The 21,311-nt window shown below is 48.7% G+C and overlaps 1 protein-coding gene across 5 annotated transcripts in view; it reads right to left on the minus strand.

Annotated features, from left to right (window-relative positions):
• The window catches only part of HNRNPH3 (heterogeneous nuclear ribonucleoprotein H3), a 179,171-nt gene that overhangs the window by 106,470 nt on the left and 51,390 nt on the right, over positions 1-21,311 (minus strand). For 3 of the 5 annotated variants that reach the window (XM_033941603.1, XM_033941602.1, XM_033941600.1), the window contains exons 4-6: positions 17,165-17,308; positions 16,484-16,622; positions 15,827-16,011 (exon numbers count right to left, since the gene is read on the minus strand). In XM_033941603.1, coding sequence (XP_033797494.1) covers positions 15,827-16,011; positions 16,484-16,622; positions 17,165-17,308 — 468 coding nt within the window. The remainder of the gene's footprint in view (positions 1-15,826; positions 16,012-16,483; positions 16,623-17,164; positions 17,309-21,311) is intronic. The other 2 variants (XM_033941601.1, XM_033941604.1) reach the window with 2 other exon arrangements.

The raw sequence follows: 21,311 nt of genomic DNA on the forward strand, positions 1-21,311 counted from the left end.
GAATGGCACAGCTCATCTACAACCTGCTGGAGACAGAGAAGACTGTTAGATAGTAGGAGGAAAGGCTATTAAGTACTATAACCAAAAGTTTGATCTCAGTCTCCACCTGCTGGTTATAGTGAGGCTTTACCCATCAGTGAAGGCTGTACCGGTCTGGAGAAGTGACAAACAATGACAGTTGTACAGCATATTATTCCTTTTTATACTTAAATAAAATGATTTCAATATAAAATAGCTATTTAAGACTTGTTTGGATGGAATCAGAGAGTCTGCAGGGAAAGGGACAGTTTGCAGGGGGAGGAACAATTTTTTTCCAGGCATCATTCTCTAATACCATGATTTTGGGGGAATGGTTTATTTTGGTTAGCTCTTCTGTATATGATATCCTTCTAACAAATAGCACATGTACAGTCTATCTGATATTACCAATGGGTCTTTAGAGATTTAGAGGAGGTTTAACTTTTATGGCAGTACTGTCAGTGGTATTCTTTTTTTTAGATGTTACTATTGTATGATATGAGCTGGTTGGCAGGTGTATCTTTAAATTTACCTGTGTATGGCATTACCACTGTGTGTACTGCTGGCTACAAATAAACAATTATACAAAAAATTTTCAGACTCCCATCCCCACTCTGATTTTCCACTTAGGCTGTCGCAATCTGTACTCACAGACCATGTGCCGAGGGGAAAACTGCAGCCTGCATTCAGCTCCCTGAAATGTAACTGGACCAGGATAAGAAACTGCCTCAGACTGGCAAATCTGGGAGGTGGACCGCAGCTCGGCACCCTGGCAGACCACCACTAGTGCCTAACAGTTTGTGCTCAAGCTCCTGACCAAGTCAAGGATGCAAGTGCTGAGGGCAGGGAACCCCATGCTCCAGAAATCTTCTGCAGGCTGGCTGAAACAGGTCCCCAAGGGATTAACCTGCCAGCTGAAAACCCAAATGCCTGCATCTTCTCCGAGAAGAACAGGGACTCTGCAATGCCAAAAAAAAAAAAAAAAAAGCCTGTGAACTACCTCAAAAAATACTGCAAAACCTCCCCACAAAATAGAGTAAGCAGAGCAGATTAAACTAACATCTTTCAGCTGATTTGCACAAGGAAGAACTGAGGGAGCAACAGAGCCTGCTGGGAGGGAGGAAGAACTGAAAAGCTCTGGATACCTTCTACAATTGCTGGCGAGATTAGATGGATAATCCTACTGTATAGCTTATCATCCCTATTGCAATGGAAAGTGCTATTATTTCTTTGTGTAATTATATCTTTGTTTCCAACTGGATGCAAAGCCTCTTAATGCAAATACAAATCCTATGTGCATGTCATGTGCCATGACTGCAGGTACAGTTATGACTTGAATCAAAATACAGGTCAGAAGCAATGAGTCAAAGTAGGCATTAAATTTCTTTTGTAACATTTTTTACCTACTTTGCTGGCTGATATAAGGGGAGGTATACTAATGTCACACTCCAAACTTTGCGCATGAAGTTAGTGCCAGAGATTATATTAATCCACAAAATTTCAATTCTCTTGGAGATTTTGTTGGGCTGTATTGACTGGACAATGGAGAAATGGAGAAATTAGGTTCTTACCTGCTAATTTACTTTCTTTTAGCTTCTCCAGACCAGTAGAGGTTAACTTTACGATTGGGTATATATCTAATCATGACCAGCAGGTGGAGACTGAAAACAAAACTTTGGGACAGTATATCCTAGCCCCTCCTCTCTATTTCCCTCAGTCTGCCGAATAGCCAAGCAGAACCAAGAACTGGAAACAACAGAGAGAAAAAACAATACTCCGAAAGGAGTAACCAATAACATACCCAAAAAATGCTGTTGGAAAATGCAGAGGAGAAATTCCCGAAGGAAGAAGGTCCCCACAGCTCGCCAGCTAAGCCAGCCGAGCCACAGCCGCTGTTCTTCAATTCTCCCCGGCCCTAGAAAAATACTAGAACCCGCAGCAAAAACCAAAAACTGCCCGCGCAACAGCCCCAACAACAACAACAACAGACAGGGTGGGGACCTCTACTGGTCTGGAGAAGCTAAAAGAAAGTAAATTAGCAGGTAAGAACCTAATTTCTCCTTCTTTAGCACTCTCCAGACCAGTAGAGGTTAACTTTACGATTGGGACGTACCAAAGCAGTCCCTCTCACGGGCGGGACCCCCGAAGGGCCGATACCAGAACACGCTCACCGAACACCGCGTCCCGACGCGCCTGAACATCTACCCGATAATGCCGAACAAATGAATGCAAGGAGGACCAAACCGCAGCCTTACAAATATCCACCGGAGGCACGAGCGACGACTCAGCCCAAGAAGCCGCCTGACCCCTAGTGGAATGAGCCTTGAGAAACTCCGGAACCGGCTTCTGACTCAGAAGATAAGCGGAAGCGATCGTCTCCTTGATCCAGCGCGCAATAGTAGCCTTAGAAGCGCCAGCCCCCCGACGAGGACCCGCCAGAAGCACAAAGAGATGATCGGAGCTCCGAAAATCCCGGGTCCGCTGCACATAAGCATGGAGGACCCGACCGACATCCAACTTGCGCAGCTGTCGTTGCTCAGAAGAACCCTCCCGACTACCCAAGACCGGGAGGACCACCGATTGATTGACATGAAAAGGAGAAACTACCTTCGGCAGAAAGGAAGGAACAGGCCGCAAAACAACCCGCTCCTTTGAAAACTCCAGGAAGGGAGCCCTACAAGAGAAAGCCTGTAGCTCCGACACCCGTCTAGCGGAAGTAATGGCCACCAAAAAGACCGACTTCAGCGTAAGGTCCTTCAACGAACAGCCATCCAACGGCTCGAAAGGAGGGCGCACTAGAACAGAGAGAACCAGATTGAGATCCCAAGAGGGAATCGAGGGCCTTATGGGAGGCCTGAGCAACTTGGCCGCCCTAAGAAAGCGAATCACATCAGGAATGGCTGACAAACGCTGACCTGTCACCAGCCCCCGAAAAGCCGACAGGGCCGCCAGATGAACCCGAAGAGAAGACCAGGCCAGGCCCCTATCCAGGCCATCCTGCAAAAACTCCAGAATGTTAGGCAGAGAAGCGCGAAAGGAGACCACTCCCCGCGCTCGGCACCATTCCTCAAACAGACGCCAAACCCGTACATAAGCCCGAGAGGTAGAAAGCCTCCGGGACCCCAAAAGTGTAGAGATCACCTTGTCGGAATATCCCTTCTTACTCAGGCGGCCCCTTTCAAGAGCCAAGCCGTAAGACAAAAGGGAGACGGGTCGAACATGGGAATGGGACCCTGCGTCAGAAGATCGCACTCGAGAGGCAGAGGAAGAGGATCCGCCACCAGATGCCTCACCAGATCCGCATACCACGGACGACGAGGCCAATCCGGAGCCACCAAGACCACCAGCCCCGGATGGCGAACAATGCGAAGCAGTACTCTGCCTACTAATGGCCAAGGAGGGAACACATACAACAGCCCCTCCGTTGGCCACGGTTGGACCAGAGCATCCAGACCCTCGGCCAGACCGTCCCTGCGACGACTGAAGAAGCGGGGTACTTTGGCGTTGCCACTTGTAGCCATCAGATCCATCAGGGGCTGCCCCCAAGCACGCACTAGCAACTGAAACGCCTCGGCGCCGAGACACCACTCTCCCGGATCCAAGAAGTGACGACTGAGGAAGTCCGCCTGAACGTTTTCTACCCCGGCAATGTGAGAGGCCGAGAGGTCCAGAAGATGCGACTCCGCCCAAACCATGAGCCGAGCCGCCTCCTGCGCCACCAGAGTGCTCTTGGTGCCCCCCTGACGATTGACATAAGCCACTGCCGTGGCATTGTCCGACAGGACTCTGACCGACTTGCCCAACAAAAGGGAGTGGAAAGCCAACAGCGCCAGCCGGACCGCCCTGGTCTCCAACACGTTGATCGACCAGGAGGCCTCCTCCGTGGACCAGGTTCCCTGAGCAGAGTGACCCAGACACTGGGCCCCCCAACCCAGGAGACTCGCATCCGTAAGGAGCACCGTCCACTGCGGAAGATCCAGACCCACCCCCTGAACTAGGTGAGGGGTCCGGAGCCACCAACGCAGACTGCAGCGCGCCAAGCCTCGCAGGGGAACCGGAACATCCATCCCGTGCCTCTGGGGAGACCACCTCCGGAGCAGAGCATACTGAAGAGGACGCATGTGGGCCCGCGCCCACCTCACCACGTCCAGGGACGCCGCCATCGACCCCAGGACCTGGAGGAAATCTCGCGCCCGAGGACACCGGGACGCCAAAAGCAGGCGAATCTGAGACTGCAATTTGCTCACCCGGGCCTCTGGGAGGAAGACCTGCCCCAAGGAGGTGTCGAACAGCACCCCGAGGTACTCCAGACGCTGAGCCGGAACCAACCGACTCTTGGAAAGGTTGACCACCCAGCCCAGCGACCGGAGAAACTCCACCACCCGAGCCGTAACCCGGTAGCTTTCCTGCAACGACTTGGCCCGAATTAACCAGTCGTCCAGGTAGGGGTGTACCAGAATGCCCTCCGACCGCAAGGCTGCCGCGACGACCACCATCACCTTGGTGAACGTCCGGGGAGCCGTGGCCAGCCCAAAGGGAAGCGCACAGAACTGATAGTGCCGACCCAAGATCGCAAAGCGCAGGAAACGCTGATGAGAGGTCCGAATAGGAACATGCAAGTAGGCCTCCGTCAGATCGAGAGAAGTGAGAAACTCCCCCGGCTGAACCGCCAGAATGACCGACCGCAGCGTTTCCATACGGAAAGAGGGAACCTTGAGAGCCCTGTTGACCCCTTTCAAATCGAGGATGGGCCGAAAAGTCCCCTCCTTCTTGGGCACCACAAAGTAAATAGAGTACCTGCCCGTGCCCCACTCCGGGGGGGGCACCGGAACTACTGCCCTGAGATCTAGCAAGCGCTGAAGGGTCTGGCGAAAAGCCTGCTTCTTCCCCGGAGTCTGACACGGAGAAGCGAGGAAAAAATCCGGCAGAGAGCGGGCGAACTCCAGGGCATAACCGTCCCGCACCACCTCCAGGACCCACTGATCGGACGTGATCTCGGCCCATTTGGGAAAAAAGTCGCGCAGCCGGGCCCCCACCGGAACCAAGGGGGGCGCCGGCAAGGCGTCATTGTGCAGGACGGGAAGCGGGGGAACCGGCGGAGGGGTTCCCTGCCCCCCGACGGGCCCCCCGAAAGGGCTGCATGCGCTGGAAGAACCGACCCCGGGAAAACCCCGGAGACTGGAAAGAAGCAGCCCCACGCCCAGGGCGATACTTGCGAAATTCCCGCAAACGCCCCCGGGCCGCACCCCCCCGAGACGCCGGGCGGGCACGGTCCTCCGGCAAACGGGGAACTTTCGAGTCCGACAGAGTCTGAATTAACTTATCCAAGTCCTCTCCAAATAAAAATGACCCCCGAAAGGGAAATTTAGTAAGCTTAGCTTTGGACGCAGCATCCGCCGCCCAAGCGCGCAGCCACAACACACGCCTTGCGGCCACGCCAAAAGCCATGGACTTAGCCGAGATCCGCACCAAGTCATACAGAGCATCCGAGAGGAATGAGGCAGCCATCTCAATCTTTGCTACCTCCTGATCCACCAGAGACCAGTCGTCAGACTCTCGATCCAAGACCCGCTCCGCCCACCGAAACACGGCGCGAGCGACCAGTCCCCCACAAATAGCCGCCTGGACCCCAAAAGCAGAGACTTGAAAATTTTGCTTAAGGATGTTCTCCAATTTGCGCTCCTCAGAGTCCCGCAAGGCAGAACCGCCCTCAACAGGCACGGTATGCCGCTTGGAAATAGCCGAGACCACCGCATCCACGACTGGCGAAGCTAACGTAGCCCGATCCCCTTCAGGAATGGGATACAGGCGAGCCATGCTGCGCGCCAGCCGAAACGGCGTCTCCGGCGTTTTCCACTGCTCAAGAATAATATCCCGAATATCCTGATGCATAGGAAAAGAGCGGGAAACGGAACGGATCCCTCGTAACAGAGGGTCCCCCACACGCGGAGTCTCCGGCGGCGCGTCCTCAAAACGCAAAGCCGAAGAAACCTGTTGAATAAGGTCAGGCAGCTCATCTCTCTGAAAAAGGCGCACCACGGACGCCTCGTCACTGGAGAACGGGAAACCCGACAACCCGCCGCCAGCTTCCGTCCCCTCCAGAGGGTCCTGGAATTCCTCAGAAGGGTCCAGGTCCTCCTCCATACCGACACGTTCCTCCGACCACAAATCCTCGTCCCACGACACCCGCGGACGCTTGGACAAGAGAGGCGGCGGAGGGGACGTCACGTCAGACGAGAGAGGCAAAGCCGCAGGGAGCGCGGAGGAAACCCCACCCCCCGAGACCCCCTGGGCGCAACCGGGACCCCCAGCCGCCTGAAAATAGGCTTTGCATAATGAAAAGAAAAAATCAGGGGAAAAACCCCCCGAGGGTCCCAAGGGACTCCCTGCCACAGCAGGGGACCCAGCAGAAACCTGCCCCTGCTTAGACAAAACAGGGGGAAGGTCACCTGAGGTGGAAGACAAAATGGAGGGGCCAGACAGAGAAGATGGCGTCTTTCCCGCCAAAACAGCTCCCTCCACAGCCTGAAGCGGCTGAGAGACCTGAATAGTCTCAGCCGCTAAAACAGGCAAGCCGGCATCAGCTGTCAAAATATCAGCTGAGAGGGAATCCTCTAAAGCCCGACCGTCGGCGGCTCGGGGAATCCCTCCGTGGGCGGACGGAGAAGACCGGGCTTCTCCACCGTTCCCTGCCGACTCGCGAGGCACCATCGGCGGGGAGCTCTGGGCGCCTGCAGCCGCTGCCGACGGAGCTCCTCCACCGCACCGGCCTGAACACCGCTTGCACAGGCCGGCCGCGAGTGCCTCGCGTCTGGAGCACAATGAGCACTTTTTCCCTTTAGAAGTGCTCATTGCTCCATACGCGACCTAGCTGTAAAAAAGTGCCGGTTAGTTGAAAAAATACAGTAAAATACAGTTTTCTTAAAGGGATACAACCCTCCAGACCAGCACTACCTCAGGATTTTTTTTTTTTTTTTTTTTTTTTACAGAACAGACTCCACAGGCTCTCGAAGCAATATGCCTTGCTTGATTTAGGGGGCAAGGCTTACTGCTGAGGCTCCTCTAAAAAAATATGGGGAGGTGGAGGAAGTGGGGGGAGGGACCCCGCTCGTGACCCGCCGGGTTTGACACCCCCGAGGTCGGACGAACCCCCAAACAGAGTCCGTCCAAGCTCCGTCCGGCTAAAAACAGGGACAATAAACCTCTAAACAAATTCCAACAGCCCTACCAAGGGAGATGGGTACAGATCACTCAACACCTGCTGGAGACTGAAAGAAGACTGAGGGAAATAGAGAGGAGGGGCTAGGATATACTGTCCCAAAGTTTTGTTTTCAGTCTCCACCTGCTGGTCATGATTAGATATATACCCAATCGTAAAGTTAACCTCTACTGGTCTGGAGAGTGCTAAAGAATAGGTTCTTACCTACTAATTTTCTTTCTTTTAGCCTCTCCAGACCGGTATAACTGAAATAGGAATCTTACAGATGGGTATATATCTTACAATGACCAGCAGGTGGAGACAAACAAAACTTTGGAACTGTACATAAAGCACAGTTACTTACTGTAACAGGTGTTATCCAGGGACAGCAGGCAGCTATTCTCACATATGAGTGACTTCACTGACGGAGCCCGGGTGCGGACACCTCACAAGTAGACTTGCTTGAAGAAACTCAAAGCTTCGAGTGCCTTCCCGCCCAGCGCAGAGCGCGTCTCCTCAGTTCAGATAGCTAGCAGAGAAGTCAACCAGGGGAGGTGGGTGGGTTGTGAGAATAGCTGCCTGCTGTCCCTGGATAACGCCTGTTACGGTAAGTAACTGTGCTTTATCCCAGGCAGGTATTCTCACATATGGGTGACCTCCAAGCTAAACAGAATGGGATGGTGGGAGTGTTGGCAATTTAGGAGAATAAATTTTGTAATACTGTTTGGCCAAACTGTCCATCCCGTCTGGAGAAAGTATCCAGACAATAGTGAGAAGTGAAGGTATGATCCGAGGACCAAGTAGCAGCCTTACAAATTTCCTCAATAGGTGTAGATCTGAGGAAAGCTACTGAAGCTGCCGTTGCTCTGACTTTATGGGCTGTGACTTTACTGTGAAGGGGTAATCCAGCCTGGGCATAGCAGAATGAGATACAAGCCGCCATCCAGTTGGAGATGGTACGCTTAGAAATAGGATGTCCCAACTTATTTGGATCGAAGGAAACAAAAAGTTGAGGAGCAGTTCTGTGTGGTTTGGTGCGTTCCAAGTAGAAGGCCAAAGCACGTTTACAGTCCAGAGTATGAAGAGCTGATTCTCCAAGATGAGAATGAGGCTTTGGAAAAAACACTGGAAGAACGATGGATTGGTTGAGATGAAATTGTGAGACCACTTTAGGGAGGAATTTAGGATGAGTACGAAGAACCACTTTGTCATGATGGAACACCGTGAATGGTGGGTCAGCAACTAAAGCTTGCAGCTCACTGACTCGTCAAGCAGAAGTGAGGGCAATGAGAAACATCACTTTACAAGTGAGATACTTCAGATGAGCCTTATCAATTGGTTCAAATGGAGGCTTCATGAGTTGAGTAAGGACAACATTGAGGTCCCAAACCACAGGAGGCGGTTTGAGAGGAGATTTGACATTGAAAAGTCCTTTCATGAATCTAGAAACCACCGGATGAGCAGAGAGTGGTTTCCCTTCAATAGGCTGATGGAAAGCCGCAATTGCTCTGAGATGGACTCGGATAGATGTAAACTTGAGGCCAGAATTGGATAAGTGCAAAAGATAGTCCAAAACAGAAGATAATGAGGAATGTTGAGGCTCCTTATGATGAGAAAAACACCATGTAGATAGCATTGTCTAGTGGTAAACAGTCCAGAAGCCTCTAAAACGTCTCTTACAGATTGAGAAAACTGAAGAGGGGTTATGTTGAGAGGTACCAAGCTGTCAGGTGTAGAGACTGCAGGTTGGGATGAAACAGAGATCCTTGACTCTTTGTAAGCAGAGAAGGAAAAACTGGTAGAAGGTATGGCTCCCTGTTGCTGAAGTAGAAGGGAGTACCAAGGTTGTCTCGGCCACCAAGGAGCTATTAGAATCATAGTGGTATGATCGTTCTTCAACTTGACTAGAGTCTTGAGAATGAGAGGAAATGGAGGAAATGCATATAGGAAAAGATTTGTCCATTCCAGAAAAGCATCTGCCTCGAGGCGATGAAAATATATCCTGGAGCAGAACTGAGGCAGTTTGTAGTTGTGGGGAGCCGCAAAGAGGTCTATCAGGCGTTCCCCAATGATAAAAAATGTGATGAAGAGGCGAGGAATGGAGAGTCCATTCGTGAGGTTGCAGAAGACGACTTAAGTTGTCCGCCAAGCAATTCTTCGCCCCTTGAATGTAGATAGCTTTGAGGAAGGTGTTATGGCGGATTTCCCAGTCCCAAATCTTCAGAGCTTCTTGACACAGGGAGGCAGATCCCGTCCCTCCCTGTTTGTTGACATAGTACATGGCGACTTGGTTGTCCGTCCTGATGAGGACTACCTGGTCGTGAAGATGTTGAAAAGCGTTGAGAGCCTTGAAAATCTCTCTGAGTTCCAACAGATTGATGTGACATTGACGATCCGTACTAGTCCAGTGGCCTTGTGTACGGAGACCATCGAGATGAGCGCCCAAAGCATAGGTCGAAGGACCTTCTGATGAGGGGGCGTTTGAAAAAGCAAGCCTCTGGAAAGATTGGAAGAGAGCAACCACCAACGGAGAGACTTCTTCAATGAAGGAGTGACTGAAATGTGTCAAGAAGGAGGGTCGCAAACCTGCGTCCATTGAGATGCCAGGGATCACTGAGGAATTCCGAGGTGAAGTCTGGCAAAAGGAGTCACGTGTACTGTAGAGGCCATGTGACCCAGAAGTACCATCATGAGTCTCGTTGAGATGGAAGAGCGGGAACACACTGTGTGACAGAGTTGAAGAAGAGCTTCCAGTCGTTGTTGCGGAAGGAATGTTCTGAGTTAGACAGTGTCCAGAACAGCTCCAATGAATTGTAAAGTCTGTGAGGGTTGAAACTGAGATTTGGGAAAATTGATCTCGAATCCCAAATTTTGTAGGTAGTCTGTCGGGTCGCTACAATAACCCCTTGAAACGTGGAATCTTTGATGAGCCAGTCGTCGAGGTAGGGAAACACCTAAAGACCATGATTCCTTAGAGCTGCTGCTACCACTACGAGGCACTTGGTGTACACTCTGGGAGACGAGGCCAGGCCGAATGGTAGTACTCTGTATTGATAATGCAGATTCCCCACCCGAAATCTGAGGTACTGATGGGAGGCCGGATGAATGGGGATATGAGTATAGGCCTCCTTGAGATCCAGAGAGCATAACCAGTCGTTCTGCTCGAGAAGGGGATAAAGGGATGCCAGGGACAACATTCAAAACTTTTCTTTGACTAGAAATTTATTGAGAGCCCTGAGATCCAGAATGGGTCACAGATCGCCCGTCTTCTTCAGAACAAGGAAGTAACGGAGCTTGTCCACCAAAATACGACGCTTGAAAGCATGAGGCTGAAGTGTTTGGCAAGGTAAGCACGACCTAGGATGATGTTTCGGCCCAAGGCACTTGAGGCAGCGTCCGTGAGGGTCCGTAAGAGATCGCGCGCTGACACTTGCTACACCTCTTGAAGCCCATGGCAGGCCGGGACATAGATGGAAAAATAGCTGCCGCAAGATCGAACCCCTCGGGCTGCAGCCGAGCGGCTTGTCCCGAAAAACTGACGGAAGAAAAATTTTTTTTTTTTACTAAATATAAAAGAAATAAAATAAGAACAGCGATTTGTGAGGAAAAAAATACAAATCGCAGTTCAGAGAAGGCACAAAGGAACGAAATTAAACGCAGAGTCAAAGACGGACTTCTTGGCTCCGCGGAAAACTGAGAAGATTCGCCCTGCGCTGGGAGGGAAGGCACACGCGCATGAGCGGTGCGGGCGACTCGAAACTTCGAGTTTCTTCAAGCAAGTCTGCTTGTGAAGAATCCGCATCCGGGCTCCATAGGTGACGTCAGCCCTATGTGAGAATACCCGACTACTTGTCCTGGGATAATAGATTATTCCACCTTATTCCCTCAGTCTTCTTTTAATCTCCAGCAGGTGTGAGTGAGTTGTACCCATCTCCCTTGGTAGGGCTATTAGAATTTTAGGGCTTCTTGTCCCCTTTTTGGTGCCAGATTGAGCTTGGGTGGACCCAATTTGGGGGTCCGTCCGACCTCGGGGGTGTCAAACCCGGCAGGCCGCATGCTGGGTCCCTCCCCCCCCCTTTTCTCCAGCTCCCCAACATTTTTTTAGAGGTGCCTCAGCAATAAGCCTTGCCCTGTTTTGCTGCTCCAAGGGAACTGGTTCGATGGCATGGAGACAAAGCAGAGCTTGAGCTTCCTGAAGAAGAAGGGCGGTCTGGGATGGATTGGAAGGATACTCTCTTGGAGGAAGCTCTGGTGGAACTTGAGTAAAATGAAGAGAGTAATCTTCCATGATGATGGTAAGCACTCAGAGGTCAGACGTAATTAATATCCATCGATCTTAAAATTAATGGAGACGACCTCCTATAGGGGGAAAATGAGACAGAGTCAGAACGGTGGAGGTTATGCTCTGTTGTAAACAGTCAAAAAGGCTGGGAGGCCTTAGGTGCAGTAGAAGGTTGAGGTTTTTGTTGCTTCTGAGGTTGCTGTTTCTTAGGAGAGGGGCGAGTATAAGGAGCCGCCCTTGGAGCAAAACGCCTCTGGTAAATGGGAGGAGGACATGTAGACTTGGCAGGAGTTGGCTTGAGCTTAGGTCTGACAATAGAAGCGAAATATTTTTCATGTTCAGACAACTTCTTGGTGGCTGCCTCGATAGATTCATCAAAGAGGTCATTGCCTGCACAAGGAATATTAGCTAAGCGGTCTTGAAGATTAGGGTCCATGTCAATGATATGAAGCCAGGCAAGACGACGCATAGCCACAGAGCAAGCAGCTGCTCGAGCAGACAACTCGAATGCATCATAAGATGACTGGAGGAGAATAAAGAAATGAGAAATTCAAAATAAGTGATAAATTGAAAATTATAATTGAGGACTTTGGAGGACATCATAGCATTTTGATAAATGCGACGTCTGAATTTGTCCATAGTTTTCCCTTCCCTTCCAGGAGGAACGGTGGCATAAACCTTGGAATGATGGGACCTCTTTAAGGAGGACTCAACAATGAGGGATTGATGAGATAACTGAGTTGTCAAATCCTTTGCGATGCACAGTTTTATACCTAGAGTCCAATTTGCCTGGAACAGCTGGTATTGAGAAAGGTGTTTCCATGCATCGACCAAACGTCTGATTCAAAAGCTTATGAAGTGGAAGCTTAAGAGACTCAGCAGGAGGCTGAGGAAGATGCATGACTTCTAGATATTTCTTAGAGTATTTGGAGCCAGTATCCAATTGAAGATCCAAGTCCACAGCCATCTGACAAAGGAAAGATGAGAAAGATAGCTGATCTGCTAATGCTTTGCCTCAAGAAGGACTCGAGGACATTGAGGCAGCCTGGGTCGAAGATGAAGCTTCGTCAGGGAAAAAGGCATCAAAGGAACCTGGTGACTTGGACGAGGCAATCGAAACCGGGATATCCTCGAGGTCCGACATCGGGGATCTCAAATGAGGAGTCGGTGGTATGGTCGAGGTTGGAGTAGGTCGAGGCTTAGAGGAAGATGGTCTGTCTTGAGAGGAAGAACTATGCCTGGAAGGATGCCTCGATGAAGGCCTCGAACGTCGGTGAGAACTGGTCTGGAACCAGATCTCGAAGATCGAGGAGACTTCGCCTCGGAGACGAGAGCAGCCAATGCCATCGGATGAATAGGACTAGAGGCTGTAGATCGAAACTCCAGAGGCTTGGTGGAGGAAACTCGATGCACTCCCAAGGACTTTGCTCCTTGTATAGAGTGTGAAGATTCCTGTCGAGGCACTCGCAAAGAATCTGCTCCTTGCTTCATATGCTTGGATGCCAGACCAGACACTTGCAGAGACTGCTCCCTGCAAAGAGTGTGTAAGTTCAGACTGGGGCAAAGGAAGCGGCTCGACCTCGCGGGAGTCTGCCCAGGCTGGATAAGAGGAAGCAGTTTGGGTCCCATGTTAGTAAGGAACTGCATAAACTGCTTCTCTAACATGGTCTGGAAAGAAGCCGGCAAGGATGAATCTGCGTCTGAAACCGGCCACCTGCTTTGGCTGGAGGTTCCTTCTAAGTAGTGCGAGTGTGCTTTGACCTGGGAATCTTAGACACTTTAATCACTACCAGTGGAACCGACTGCTGAGCTATCTGACCTGAGGAAACAGGGGAAGATACAGCAGATGACGTAGAAGAAAGAGCTGCTGCAAACGACGAAGGTCTGATGAGGCTCGAGGTGGAAGCAGTAGGCGCAGGAGGGGCCTCGGCAGGAGTCGAGGCAGAGGATGCCTTCGAAGTCGAGGGATCAGTAGAAGACTCCATCTCGAAGAGCTTGTCCACCAAAATACGACGCTTGAAAGCATGAGGCTGAAGTGTTTGGCAAGGTAAGCACGACCTAGGATGATGTTTCGGCCCAAGGCACTTGAGGCAGCGTCCGTGAGGGTCCGTAAGAGATCGCGCGCTGACACTTGCTACACCTCTTGAAGCCCATGGCAGGCCGGGACATAGATGGAAAAATAGCTGCCGCAAGATCGAACCCCTCGGGCTGCAGCCGAGCGGCTTGTCCCGAAAAACTGACGGAAGAAAAATTTTTTTTTTTTTACTAAATATAAAAGAAATAAAATAAGAACAGCGATTTGTGAGGAAAAAAATACAAATCGCAGTTCAGAGAAGGCACAAAGGAACGAAATTAAACTGCAGAGTCAAAGACGGACTTCTTGGCTCCGCGGAAAACTGAGAAGATTCGCCCTGCGCTGGGAGGGAAGGCACACGCGCATGAGCGGTGCGGGCGACTCGAAACTTCGAGTTTCTTCAAGCAAGTCTGCTTGTGAAGAATCCGCATCCGGGCTCCATAGGTGACGTCAGCCCTATGTGAGAATACCCGACTACTTGTCCTGGGATAATAGATTATTCCACCTTATTCCCTCAGTCTTCTTTTAATCTCCAGCAGGTGTGAGTGAGTTGTACCCATCTCCCTTGGTAGGGCTATTAGAATTTTAGGGCTTCTTGTCCCCTTTTTGGTGCCAGATTGAGCTTGGGTGGACCCAATTTGGGGGTCCGTCCGACCTCGGGGGTGTCAAACCCGGCAGGCCGCATGCTGGGTCCCTCCCCCCCCCTTTTCTCCAGCTCCCCAACATTTTTTTAGAGGTGCCTCAGCAATAAGCCTTGCCCCAATTTCAAGTAAGGCATACTGCTTTGAGAGCCAGTGGAGTCTGTTCTGTGAGAAAAAAAAAAATCCTGAGCCAGTGCCAGTCTGAAGGGTTGCTTTCCATTTAAATTTAATGTAAACTACTGTATTTTTTAACTAACCAGCACTTTTCTTTTAGTTAGCTAGTGTATGGAGCAATGAGCACTTTGGTCTCCACCTGCTGGTCATAAGATATATACTCTTCTGTAAGATTCCTATTTCAGCTATACCGGTCTGGAGAGTTGCTAAAGAAGTTGCCATTTTGTGCTATGTAGAGCACAGTACTCCCAGAGTGACCTACATTTGACAGCCTCTGGGTCACAAACCAATAGAGATCCAGCAGAAAAATTTTACATGGTTTCATTTGAATATATAGGGAACATTCACACAAATTTTTATTCAATTTGTAGTAGGTCAAGTGGAGATGAGTCAATATTGAACCACACGACATGGAATGATCCGTGTATAATGTAAGCGCTGAGGTTTTTGTACTCATTGGACTGCAGTTTGACACTGTTTCAATAAGCACATATATAACTACAGTAATTACATTACATTACATTTGTGATTTCTATTCCACCTGTGCCTTGCGGTTCTAAGCGGATTACAGTTAAAAGAGATCAGGACATTACCGAGAGAATTACATTACAACGATTTAAGTAAATTACATGTTGTGGTATAGAAATACAAGTATAAGATATCTGGATTTATCGATAGAATAACTTGACAGGGTTCAAGTAGTTACAAGGTTCAGTGGGGAAAACAATATAGGCAACTGAAAAAAGATACCTAACTTTGAAGGAATCAGTTAAGTGGATACCTAAGGGAGATGCTTATTTAGGAGAAGGTTAAATGGATACCTAAGGGAGATGCTTATATAGGAGTTTGGATATTTTTCGTAAATAAGGTTCAAGGGGATGACTAGTGTGTTATTTGCTGGGGAGAGTGCATGTGCGATTGGGGACGGGAATATTAAGTAAGGACGTGTTTTTTGAAAAGAAATGTTTTGATTTCTTTCCGAAACATTTTGATGTCTGTTGTTTTGATCATCAGTTTGGTGATGGTGGGGTCAATTTTCGCTGCCTGAGTTGCTAGAAGGCTGTCGTAAAGTTTCTTACGTCGGGTACCATTATGAGGGAGGAAGGTGAAAAGATTCTGAGTTCTTCTTGATCTGGGTAGTCGGTAGCGGCAAAGACGGTTGTTCAGGTAATTGGGGGCCATACCATGGGTTACTTTGAAAAGTAAGCAGTAGAGTAGTAATTGATTTCAGTTTTGAGTAAAATCTGTAGACATCTGTACTGATTGGGGGATATTTCATATATTCAATCTCTGCACTGTCTAGATCAGTTTAACCTGATTGAATTAGGTATCCTGGTTACGTGCTTGCTCTAAAAATGTCAAAACAGAACATTGTACACCTGTTATGTGAAACATTTGCGATCCCTTTATCTCTAGAGACTAGGTAATTAGGCACTTACCACCTCCATATCCACCACCACCTCCACGCATTCTGTCATACATGTTACCACGTCCAGCACCGTAATAACCACCTCGTCCTGCCAAAGGTCTATCATATGGTCCAGGTCGCTGCCCCATTAACCTTCTTGGTGGATCGTAAGATCCTCTGATTTCATTTCTACTACTTTTGAAGATTTCAATATATCTATATAAAGGTTTTCAAGGAATATAATTTAGCATTACTTACATTATTTGATCACACTAAATTACAAAATTATCCAACTGTTAAGTTCATACGTAAACACATATTTACGTGTGTTTACATCAGCTTAAGACGCCTCAATTTTTAAAACAGAAGTCTCTGATATACAAGTGACTAACTGAATTATCAATTTTAAAACATCGAGTAACCATTTTAGTACAATTTTCCTCTATACTATAGCACTTGCATGGTCTTAACGCAGAAGCCCCTATATATAATATATTAAATAAATGTAGAGAAACAATCCCCAAATACTTAGGCTTACATTAAGTTGAAATCATATTAAGTATCTCTACCCACAGATCATCAAGATAATACCCCACCCTCCCCACCTCCCCCCAAAAGCATTATGAACCCATCCCAAACCCCCTCCCCCCAAAAGATTCAAAAGCCATCCCGATCTCTCCATCCCCACCTGTGCCCTATTCTTTCCTTGTGTTTCCCCAGAGCATTTTCTGCTATCTCCTTTGAAGCAAACTGCACGAAGGCCTCCCCTGTGCTTCTCCCCTGGTAGTCCATCGTCAATGTTATCCCATTTGGCAGGATTCTCAACCCTTTAACCCAAGGACAAATAACCCCATCAAGGGGAACAGTGTTAAAGGCTGAAACATTCCCATTTTATCATAATACTTAAACAAATCTAACATATAGCTTCATTTCCCATCACCCAATATTACAACAATTCCCCCATTAACAAAAGTTAATTACCTCCACCCAGTTCTACCATTAGGAGCAATCATTACTACTCAATACTATATCTATACTTTCAATATTTAATATGTTCACTTTCCACCAAATGACATTATCTACACATTTAATTGTGACATTTCCTATGTATTCACTAAATACATTAACATACCATCTTTTACTGTTAAATTCTATACCATCTTTTACTGTTAAACATTTTCAATATTGTTTTATATTGCAACTATACAATCTACATTAACATTATAAGCAAAAGAAAAAAAAACCACACAAACCATTTAGCTAAACAAAAAAAATAAATTTAGCCTACATAGGAATTAAAAATGCATAAAACTATCAGACTGAAACTGCAAATATTTTAGATATGGACAACTACAACTTCTAGAGATACCTGAGAAAAACTGAACAATCTCCTCCTTGCTGCAACCAAAGGGCAGGCCACGAAGTCGTACAGTTCCATCCGTATCATTGTCAATTTCATTTGGACTATTATGCTTCAAAACCCATTCCATCTCTGTGTTGTTTGACTTAAACACTATGAAAACAACCTTAGTGTTAAACTTTGAAAAAAGTCAAGAACAAGCTGCATCATTTGCATCACAATAAAAAGTGCATGTAGAGTTCACAAATGCAAAACATTAGATTTAATTTTAAGGGTTTCATAGATGCCAGTCTGCCTAACAATTAGCACTACCCCCATATCCAAAAACATTGTCAACAGCAGCCTAAGATTTGTCTGTGGTTCTTACTATCAAGCTGCCATTATAGTTGCAACCTGCATATGAACCATTCTGTTGGGCTACACTGTAGAAAAACCTGATAAGAAACGAAAAGAGGGGGAGAAATGCAAAAAATATTTGAGACTGGAAAAAAAATACCTGAACACAACACATTGAAGAACAAACCCAATTTATTTTTCCTAGAAGATTAGCGGACCTTAATTTTATTAATACACAAGTTCTTTTAGCATAGCTTTATGAGGTTGGTTTCATTAATTATGAAAACATTTACATTTCTATTATAACTACATTTAATACTTTTGTTGCTCCAATTCTGTCAATGAATTGTAGCCACTCTTACACACACACAATTGACTGGATGAAAAGGATGCAAGGAAGTTGGTGTACTTACTTGGTAACTGCCCACTTAAGTTATGTTCTCCTACCAACAAACGGAGGCAGAGATCAGCAGAGTGTGGATGTCATTCTACATAAGGTACCTGTGCATAGCCAGGAATCCAATATTTCCGTACCAGAGCTTACAAAGAACCCAAATATTCAACTAAATCAGTTTATTGCAAACTGTGTTCTGTGGCACAGTAAGTAGTGTGCCGCAAGCAGCATGTCATGTAGGCAAGTCAGCCAGCACCTCACCGTACCTCCCCACCAGCATAATCATTTTAGGGTTAACAAGCTTGGGGCTCCTTCTGAAGGGTCTCCACGCATGCGTGGACGTCTATGTGATGACATCACACATGTACGTAATCATCGCTTTGACATTTGAGCGTGTTCAAAGACCCTCCAGCCACAACCTCAAGTTTAGTGTGCTGCAGTATGGAAATGCTTGCAAGATACTGAGCTAAATACTTAAGGCACGCCTACCTTGAGAAGAATCTTATGAGAGAAGTACGAACGCAACCACCTGTTTCTCCCACAGGTGGCAAGTTGAACAGCTTTCAATTTTTTACTAGCCTGGCTAGACTCAAAGACACAGCAGTTATGTTAAAGAAGGAGAAATTAGGTTCTTACCTGCAAATTTTCTCTCTTTTAGTCCCTCCAGACCAGCACAGAATGGATGGAATTATGTTCCTGTCAGCAGGTGGCGACCGAGACACATTGTAGTATAAGTGGGCTGCAGTCCCATCTACAGTCTGATGAATAGCCAAGCAGAAACTAACTAGGCTTAACAAGAAAAACATACCAACTCCACTCTCACATGGAGAAGACAAAGTGTCCAGATCAGACCTGTGAACACTGTTAGATACCAATTAGAACAAGAATCTTCAAAAACATCCCCACATTTTGCTAGCTAAACCAGTCAAACCAAATGCCGCTGCTCTTATTATACTCCCCAACAACCAAGACAAAATACTGCAGAAAAAGCACAGTTACTTACCGTAACAGGTGTTATCCAGGGACAGCAGGCATATATTCTCACATGTGGGTGACGTCATCTACGGAGCCCCGATGCGGAAGCATTTTCAAGCAAACTTGATTGAAGATTTAAGTTTGCTCTGCTGCTCCACGCATGCGTGCCTTCCTGCTCCACTAGGGGGTGCATCCCCTCGTGGTCTCCAGTTCACTTAACTAGCCAAGAAGCCAACCTCGGGGAGGTGGGTGGGTTGTGAGAATATATGCCTGCTGTCCCTGGATAACACCTGTTACGGTAAGTAACTGTGCTTTATCCCAGGACAAGCAGGCATGATATTCTCACATGTGGGTGACCTCCAAGCTTACTGAAGAGGGATGGAGGGAAGTTGGCGATTTAAGCAAATAGATTTCGCAACACCGATTGGCCGAATCGGCCATCGCTTCTGGACAGGGAGTCCAGACAGTAGTGGGAGGTGAAGGTATGAACCGAAGACCACGTGGCAGCCTTGCAGATTTCCTCAATAGGTGTGGACCTGAGGAAGGCTACGGAGGCTGCCATTGCTCGGACTTTGTGTCCCGTAACTCGACCATGCAGCGCGAGACCAGCCTGAGCGTAGCAAAAGGAGATGCAATCGGCCAACCAGTTGGACAAGGTGCGTTTGGAAACTGGGTGACCTAACCGGTTTGGGTCGAAGGACAAAAACAGTTGTGGGACTTTCCGGTGTGGCTGAGTGCGTTGGAGGTAAAAGGCCAACGCTCTTTTGCAGTCAAGAGTGTGGAGCGCCACTTCTCCGGGGTGAGAGTGGGGCTTGGGAAAAAACACAGGTAAGACAATGGACTGATTGAGATGGAAATCAGACACTACTTTAGGTAGGAACTTTGGATGGGTGCGGAGTACCACCTTGTCGTGATGGAATACCGTGAAGGGTGGGTCCGCTACCAGAGCTTGTAGCTCACTAACCCGTCGTGCGGACGTGAGCACGAGTAGGAAAATTACCTTCCAAGTGAGGAATTTTGGATGGCATTTGTCTAGGGGCTCAAATGGAGGTTTCATTAGTTGAGCCAGAACCACGTTAAGGTCCCAAACCACCGGGGGAGGTTTGAGAGGGGGGTGGACGTTCAGCAGACCCTTCATGAAGCGAGTGACTAAGGGATGGAGCGAGAGGGCTTTCCCTTCCAGGGGCTGATGAAAGGCCGCAATCGCACTGAGGTGTACTCGAATGGAGTTGGTCTTTAGGCCGGAATGAGATAGTTGAAGTAGATAGTCAAGGACCAGGGGGACGGGGACCGACACCGGGTCCTGGCTGTGGGAGGGGCACCAGGTTGAGAATCTGGTCCACTTTTGGGAGTAGCAGGTTCTCGTTGAGGTTTTTCTAGAGGCCTCCAATATCTCCTTGACTGATTGAGACACGGGGAGAGCAGTCAGGGGGAGAGAAACCAAGCATTCAGATGAAGAGAATGAAGATTGGGATGTAACAGTGAACCCTGACCCTGTGACAGTAGAGAGGGAAACAGAGGCAGAGGCAGTGGATCTCTGACACTGAGTTGAAGTAGAAGGGAAAACCACGGCTGGCGTGGCCAGCGAGGGGCAATCAGGATCAGGGTGGCTTGTACTGTTTTCAGGTGGACAAGGGTCCGCAGTATCAGAGGAAACGGCGGGAACGCGTACAGGAACCTTCCTTCCCAGTCGAGGAGGAAGGCATCGGCCTCGAGTCGGTCCGGGGAGTATATCCGGGAGCAGAAGAGAGGCAGCTTGTGATTGTGAGGGGACGCGAACAGGTCTATTTGAGGCGTCCCCCACCGTTCGAACACTCCTCGTAGGGCCTGAGAGTGTAGTGACCACTCGTGTGGCTGGAGGAGGCGGCTGAGTCTGTCCGCTAGGCAGTTTTGTTCTCCTTGTATGTACACCGCCCGAAGGAAGGTGTTGTTGGAGATTGCCCATTTCCAGAGGCGTAGGGCTTCCCGACAAAGGGGCCAAGACCCTGTGCCCCCTTGTTTGTTTACGTAGTACATCGCTACTTGGTTGTCGGTTCGGATGAGAACCACTCGGTCGCGGAGCAGATGTTGGAAGGCTACAGCTGCGAGGTAGATGGCCCGAAGTTCTAGCACGTTGATGTGGCAGCGACGGTCTTGTGCTGACCACATTCCTTGGGTGCGTAGGCCGTCCAGGTGGGCTCCCCAAGCGTACTCCGACGAGTCCGTGGTGAGTACCTTGCTGTGGGGTGGGGTGAGTAAGAGCAAACCTTTGGAAAGATTTGAAGAGTCGGCCCAGCAGCGGAGCGATCGTTGCAATGAAGGAGTCACTGTCACGGAGCGGTCGATCGGGTCCCGGTCTTGACGCCATTGAGACGCCAGGGTCCATTGAGGGATTCTCAGATGGAGGCGGGCGAAGGGTGTGACATGGACGGTGGAGGCCATGTGGCCCAGGAGGGTCATCATCTGTCGAGC

This window comes from Geotrypetes seraphini, chromosome 4, assembly GCF_902459505.1.
Source record: "Geotrypetes seraphini chromosome 4, aGeoSer1.1, whole genome shotgun sequence".
In the NCBI taxonomy this organism is placed as follows: Eukaryota; Metazoa; Chordata; class Amphibia; order Gymnophiona; family Dermophiidae; genus Geotrypetes; species Geotrypetes seraphini.